The sequence below is a fragment of the Balaenoptera musculus genome, chromosome 21 (genome assembly GCF_009873245.2).
Source record: "Balaenoptera musculus isolate JJ_BM4_2016_0621 chromosome 21, mBalMus1.pri.v3, whole genome shotgun sequence".
NCBI classification, from domain to species: Eukaryota; Metazoa; Chordata; class Mammalia; order Artiodactyla; family Balaenopteridae; genus Balaenoptera; species Balaenoptera musculus.
Genome location: NC_045805.1, coordinates 552,606 through 560,173, shown reverse-complemented (window position 1 = coordinate 560,173; position 7,568 = coordinate 552,606). Strand labels below are relative to the sequence as shown.

Genomic DNA, 7,568 nt, shown 5'->3' with positions numbered 1-7,568 from the left:
ACACCAAGTGATCTTCTCTTCCTCTTCTTTCCTTGAGATTCCTTATGAAGTCATTATAACGGGCTCGTTTGTTTGCCATCTTGTGAATAAACCATGTGCTTTCTTGCCCCTTGGCCTTGATCATGCCAAGTTGGCAATCTGCATTACCCTCTCAGCTACTCTTTATGGATCAAAATCTTGCCAATCTTTCATGGCTCCACTTAAGTACCATTTCATTTGCATTGTCCCAAAGTGTAAATAGCTGGCCTGCCTCTAATTTCCCGCAGTGTCTACTCACTGTAGTTCTTCCGTGACATTTAGCATTTACTACATTATTTTGAATTTATCTATCTACCTGTCTTTTTCCCTTCCCTCTATCATAAATGCCTAGAGAAGAGGTACTAGCCTTCTAATTCTACTCCAAGGATTGTGTAACGAAAGAGCTACACCCAAAATAGGTGCCAGCTTAAAATTTTCAACAACCAAATGAAGAAATGAAGCGTCTGTAAAGCAATTTTACTCCAATAAAGACGTTAAAATAAAAAAAAAAGAAATGAAGTGTCCATTGAACTACGCATGATGTAAGAAAATGGTGGGAGGAAGACAAGAGGAAAACTTAGCTCGATACAGACGAACATTTTGGTCTTCTTGGTGGGAAAATAAATGTTTGTATACTCCGACCTGTAAAAATATTTTATAAAGAGCTTTACGTTGTGGATGTTTTTTAAAACCACATGTGTAAAAATGGGAATGAATGCGTTGGCTTCCATGACATACTGTTTTCATTAGAATTCAGACCATTTGTGCAGCCCTTATTATGGTTTATTTCTTATTTGCATTCACTAGATTTTCCTTCCTAAATGATTTATACACTTGCATAACTTGAAATTTTAAACATTAAATTTATTGCACATTGTCGTTATACATTAAAGTTATTTTCATAATCTTGAGTACTTTAATATATCTTATGTTCTTATGCATATAATTTATGTTAAGAATTTTCTCCAGCAAGCTTTACACTGTCATTTGGAGCACTTTAGAAATCAATATTGTAGAATCCTATAAGAAGAAAAAATATTTCTAAAAGTACTCCCCTGTGTTCCCATTAATTTGTGTATTATCAGGTCTTTATTAGGAAGATAGTTGCTAATGTAAGCCTATAATAAACAGAGTATAATTGAATTTTCAATGTTTTGTCACCTGGGAGTCATTTTCTTGCAAGACCTCTGCTCCGTCTTCTGACTAATCGTCAGCAGTCACTCAGCATCGCCACATTAATGTCACCAAACGTTGTAAAAATATCCACCTGATTGCATTATATTTAAAGATATTCATTTCAAGCCCGTGATATTTTCCCCTTAAATTATTTACGTCAACTTTAAATATCATTTAGAATGCAATCAATGTAATGAGCTGAAACGATTTGAAAGTACAAATTCAGACGTGAGCTCAGATTAGTTGAGTTGGTGATAAAGCGCTGGAACAACAGCGTGGTGGAGCTGAGCTGGTCAGGGTGCCAACCCTGGAGAGGTGGGCATCAGACCCTCTCCTTCCCTGCGTTCAGCTTGTTTTTTGGTCAGTTATTTTTTTTGTTTTCTGTGAACCTCATCTGGGGAAAATCAGGTATTGTGGCGATATTATATTATGCTGAAGGATATCCTAATATATTATCAAAGCTAAAGACAATAACAGTTGAAAATGCTAGACACAGCTGGATTGGCGGGAAAAAGGGAAAACCTTTATTGTTGCTAGTGCCGTATGATTAGAACTGCGTTTTTTCCAAAATCCAGAACACAGGATAGCGTCCCTGGGACAGTTCAGTTTTCTCTGTTGTTCTAATATAATCAATACTGGCTCCTTTCACTCTTACAGATGTCTTGGTTTGGTCATTAAATTAAATGGTCACCCAACCTATAACACATTTTTAGTTTAGTACCTCTCCTATTTCCCATTAGAAATCCTACACTTGACCTACTTTGCAAAAACTCTCAAACTCTCTTTGTTCGACAATTAGACGTTGTTCAACAGTTAAATTTTGAATGTGGATATGAGCACAGTCGCTTTTTAATTTTAATTTTAATTTTTTTAGCATCTTTATTGCAGTATAATCGCTTTACAATGGTGTGTTAGTTTCTGCTTTATAACAAAGTGAATCAGTTATACATATATATATGTTCCCATATCTCTTCCCTCTTGCATCTCCCTCCCTCCCACCCTCCCTATCCCACCCCTCTAAGTGGTCACAAAGCCCCGAGCTGATCTCCCTGTGCTATGCGGCTGCTTCCCACTAGCTATCTATTTTATGTTTGGTAGTGTATATATGTCCATGCCACTCTCTCACTTCGTCCCAGCTTACCCTTCCCCATCCCCGTGTCCTCAAGTCCATTCTCTAGTAGGTATGCATCTTTATTCCCATCTTGCCCCTAGGTTCTTCATGACCATTTTTTTTTTTTTTTTAGATTCCATATATATGTGTTAGCATACGGTATTTGTTTTTCTCTTTCTGACTTACTTCACTCAGTATGACAGTTTCTAGGTCCATCCACCTCACTACAAATAACTCAGTTTTGTTCCTTTTTATGGCTGAGTAATATTCCATTGTATATATGTGCCACATCTTCTTTATCCATTCATCTGTCGATGGACACTTTGGTTGCTTCCATGTCCTGGCTATTGTAAATAGAGCTGTAATGAACATTTTGATACATGACTCTTTTTGAACTATGGTTTTCTCAGGGTATATGCCCAGTAGTGGGATTGCTGGGTCGTATGGTAGTTCTATTTTTAGTTTTTTAAGGAACGTCCATACTGTTCTCCATAGTGGCTGTATCAATATACATTCCCACCAACAGTGCAAGAGGGTTCCCTTTTCTCCACACTCTCTCCAGAATTTATTGTTTGTAGGTTTTTTGATGGTGGCCATTCTGACTGGTGTGAGATGATATCTCATTGTAGTTTTGATTTGCATTTCTCTAATGATTAATGATGTTGAGCATTCTTTCATGTGTCTGTTGGCAATCTGTATATCTTCTTTGGAGAAATGGCTATTTAGATCTCCTGCCCATTTTTGTATTGGGTTGTTTGTTTTTTTGATATTGAGCTGCATGAGCTGCTTGTAAGTTTTGGAGATTAATCCTTTGTCAGTTGCTTCATTTGCAAATATTTTCTCCCATTCTGAGGGTTGTCTTTTCGTCTTGTTTATGGTTTCCTTTGCTGGGCAAAAGCTTTTAAGTTTCATTAGGTCCCATTTGTTTATTTTTGTTTGTATTTCCATTTCTCTAGGAGGTGGGTCAAAAAGGATCTTGCTGTGATTTATGTCATAGAGTGTTCTGCCTATGTTTTCCTCTAAGAGTTTGATGGTGTCTGGACTTACATTTAGGTCTTTAATCCATTTTGAGTTTATTTTTGTGTATAGTGTTAGGGAGTGCTCTAATTTCATTCTTTTACATGTAGCTGTCCAGTTTTCTGAGCACCATTTATTGAAGAGGCTGTCTTTTCTCCACTGTATATTCTTGCCTCCTTTATCAAAGATAAGGTGACCATATGTGTGTGGGTTTATCTCTGGGCCTTCTATCCTGTTCCATTTAACTATATTTCTGTTTCTGTGCTAGTACCATACTGTCTTGATTACTGTAGCTTTGTGGTGTAGTCTGAAGTCAGGGAGCCTGATTCCTCCAGCTCCGTTTTTCTTCCTCAATATTGCTTTGGCAATTTGGGTCTTTTGTGTTTCCATACAAATAGTGAAATTTTTTGTTCTAGTTCTGTGAAAAATGTAAGTGGTAGTTTGATCAGGATTGCACTGAATCTGTAGATTGCTTTGGATAGTAGAGTCATTTTCACAATGTTGATTCTTCCAATCCCAGAACATGGTATATCTCTCCATCTGTTTGTATTGTCTTTAATTTCTTTCATCAGTGTCTTATAGTTTTCTGCATACAGGTCTTTTGTCTCCTTAGGTAGGTTTATTCCTAGATATTTTATTCTTTTTGTTGCAGTGGTAAATGGGAGTGTTTTCTTAATTTCACTTTCAGATTTTTCATCATTAGTGTATAGGAATGCAAGAGATTTCTGAGCACAGGCGATTTTTATTCCGAACATTTTCAGTGTTTGCTTGTCTGTGATACAATATGTATATAAAGCAAATCACATAAATATATGATGATATATATGATTTAAAAATTTTAATTCAGAAGAAAATTTCCTAAGGAGGAATCTTCAGTGTGTGAAACCAAGAGAGCCTGGTGATGCCAGGATAGTATTGCACACGCCTACGTATGTACTAACCTAATTTGATCACAACGGCAAAGCTTGAGGGGATGTTTTATCACATGATCATGGAGAAGCACATCTCTGTATGGGAGTCAAGTCAAGCATATTTGGCAAAAGTGAAAAGTTATGGTTTCAGATGGCATAGCTGAATTCAGTTAAAGCAGACAGTGATGGGTGCCCACGAAGCCCAAAGCCCCGTGCTCAGTTGTGGGGAGGATACAGAAAGAAGGCAGCTAGCTTGCTTGATGGGATTGCAGGTCGGAAGTGTAAGTCGCGCTGCTCCCAGTCACCAGTCAGCTTCACCTTGCAGACTCTGTGCTCAGCTTCTTCAAGCAGTGAGGGTGGGTTATTGTTACTCCTGTCTTATAAATGAGGGGACTGAGGTACAGAGAGATTTCTCTCTCTATTTGTCTGCCTTGAGCATCTCCCTGTGCCAGTGTGATGAACCAAACAGATACACCCTGTCCTCGCGGGAGCTTATAAGTCTAGTGGGAAAATCAGACCTTCCACAAGCAAACCACACAAGTGAGATCACTCCACATCTAAGGAAAAGAACTGGCTTCAGTGAGGGGGGCGTTTCAGGGTGGAGGAGGGAGGGAAGCCTCTGGATCAGATGGTCAAGGAGGTCTTCTCTGAAAATGTGACGACTTTAAAGCTGAGACTCCGAGAATCAGAATGAGCAAGTCAGAGGAGACAGGGGGAGAGGCTACAGGCGGACGGAAAGCACTGTGGAGGCTTGAGGAATGCTTGCTGGAGCATTTGAGAAACTGAACTCAGGATGCGGAAGGGTAGCTTCGTGGTCAAGACTGGTGTGACTTATGAAATAAGGTTGGCCAGGAATGCTTGCTTGGATTTTAAAGGAATGTGTATTTGTAAAAAATTATGTCGGGGTCCAAAAGTCTTTCACCCACCCCAAATTGCAGTGGGAAGCCGTAAGAGGGTTGTGAGCAGGGAGAGATGTGATCCAACTTGCCTAAGATCCCAGAGCTAAAAATTCCAGGAGCTGGAATCAATCTCGGGCCAACCTGATATGAGAGCCCAGCTCCACGTTCCAACACACTATTTCCCCCGAGACTCGACAATAACTGAGAACGTGGCAGAAGGTACGTGTGTAACGTGGCACCCATAAAGCATGTGGTGATTCTAAGCAAGAAGAAATAGCATCTGTTTGGGCTTTTATTTTAAAAAGTCCAAGGGAGGAGGTGCCACATGTCTAGAGGCTAGAAGGGCAATTCAGAAAAGGGAAGAGCATGAAAATGGGGCAGAACTGGGGCAGGGGGAAGCAGGCTCTTTGCGGGGGAAGTGAATAGTCCAAGTCCGCTGAGCATGTGCCACCCGTAGTGGGTGGCCAGGAAATTGCAAAGGTCGGTTGAAAAAAGTCTGAATGGGGCTTTTCACTCTAGTCTGGGACCTTTGCATATAATTCAATAATTAGCAAAGAGTCAGGGGAGGTATCTGAGGAGAATAACATGACCAGAGGTATGTTTTAAAAACATATACTATAATGGAAAAGAATATGAAAAAGAATGTGTATATATGTGTGTGTGTGTATAAAACTGAATCACTTGGCTGTATAGTAGAAAGTAATACAACATTGTAAATCAACTAGACTTTAATAAAATAAATTTTTAAAAAATAAAATAAATTTTAAAAATTAATTATACACACACACACACACACACACACCTATACCTATATCTAGAGTCTAGAGTCTGGCTCTGGAGTCAGACTGCCTGAGCCCATGTTCAGATTACACCACTAACTAGTTCTGTGGCCTCAGACAGTTTTCTTCATCTCTTGGTGTCTCCATTTCCTCATGTGGAAGTGGGGTTAATCATAGCAGTGAAGGTTGCTGCCATGTCCTGCCTTCCGTCTGCCACACACGGTGGGGTGTTGCTCTAGGACCTTGCTTCAGATGTGATGGCCCACGATCTGGAACCACTGGCAAGAAAATCTTTAAAGGAGTTTTAGTAGCTGAACTTGTGGGCATTTTTGGAGCATATTTTTTGTTTAAAAAGATGAACACAAGCCAAGATTTTAGGCAAACAATGAGCAAGAAATTTCCCTTCATCTTGGAAGTTTATTACAAATCCACTGAACACTCTGGAATGTACAGGATCAGAGAGCAAAATCAAGAAAAATGGCTGAACAGCAAAAATTAGAAATTTGACCATTGATCAAGGTTTGCTCTATTTCACAGTAGCAGGCAAGATTAAAATTCCATAGTGGACATGGATGGATTTTAGAATATTTAAGGTCAAATGTAAATTCTAATTCAGTTAGAGGTTTTATTCTTTGGGCTAAATGTGAAGAAATTGATGGAAAGTTTGTTTATATTATAAATGGAGTTATGTTTATACTACTCAAGTGGTTCTCAAATAATAATAATAATAGCACCTACTTCACAAGGCTGTTGAACAGAGTAAATTAGATGATCTGTGTAGCGTGTTACCAGGGCGCTTGGCCTGCAATCAGTACTCAATGACTGTTCACTACTTCAGAAAAAGGGCTAGTGCAGGAACTCCTGCAAGAGCTAATTAAGGTTCAACTAGAGTGAAAGCAAAGGAAACGTTAAAGGACGGACTGTAGAAACGAATCACCATGTTCGACCAGAAACTCCATGAGAGCAGGTACCACGACCGCTTTGCTTCCTGTCACATCCCCAGCGCCATCCCCAGTGTGGCGCCTGGCGTTAAGGAAGCATGCAGTGAATGTGTGTGGCTTTGGACTGAACTCACACACAATGTAGGATAAATGCCATGTTCTGCTGTGGATCGGTTATGCTTGTGCGTTGCATATACATATGCTGTTGATGGTACGGGTCAGTTTTGATAATCTCAAGACAAACATGAACTCAATATAAAAAATAAACTCAGAGATGGAAAAACATTCAACATTATTATTTCAAATGTCTCCCAACTGTGAGTGTTTATGCAGTTCACACAACTCACCAATTTCCCGAAATTTAACCAAGGCCACATCTTGCTTTACCGTTTCAGCAGGCGGGCGATTCGTTTACCAGTGACGCAACTGAGGTTAGCCCAGGTTTTGGCTGACATCCCGGAATAATTTAGGAAAATGTTATTGAAGGTCTCTGCCGCGTGTCCCCTCTGCCTTCCTGACCTCACGTCAAGCCTCCTCTTGTTGCGCCCCCAGCGCCTGGGGGACGTGGACGAGTTTGTGGGATGGTAGCTGCCCTCACTGCCTCTGTGCTCTCGGCCAAGGACCCCCGTGAACCAGCAGCCTCCTTGCGCTGGAGCCTTTCCACTGGCGCGGTCCCGGAGGGACGTGTGTGCTCCGACCAGGGATGAGATCGGACA

At 40.2% G+C, this 7,568-nt stretch overlaps 1 protein-coding gene across 1 annotated transcript; it reads left to right on the top strand.

The window, feature by feature from the left end:
• Nucleotides 1-6,168: 6,168 nt before the first annotated feature.
• Nucleotides 6,169-6,410, top strand: LOC118887750 (protein CEBPZOS-like). Its single transcript, XM_036838473.1, is given in 2 exon segments — nt 6,169-6,190; nt 6,193-6,410. Coding segments are annotated over 2 exon segments (240 nt in total).
• Nucleotides 6,411-7,568: the final 1,158 nt, after the last annotated feature.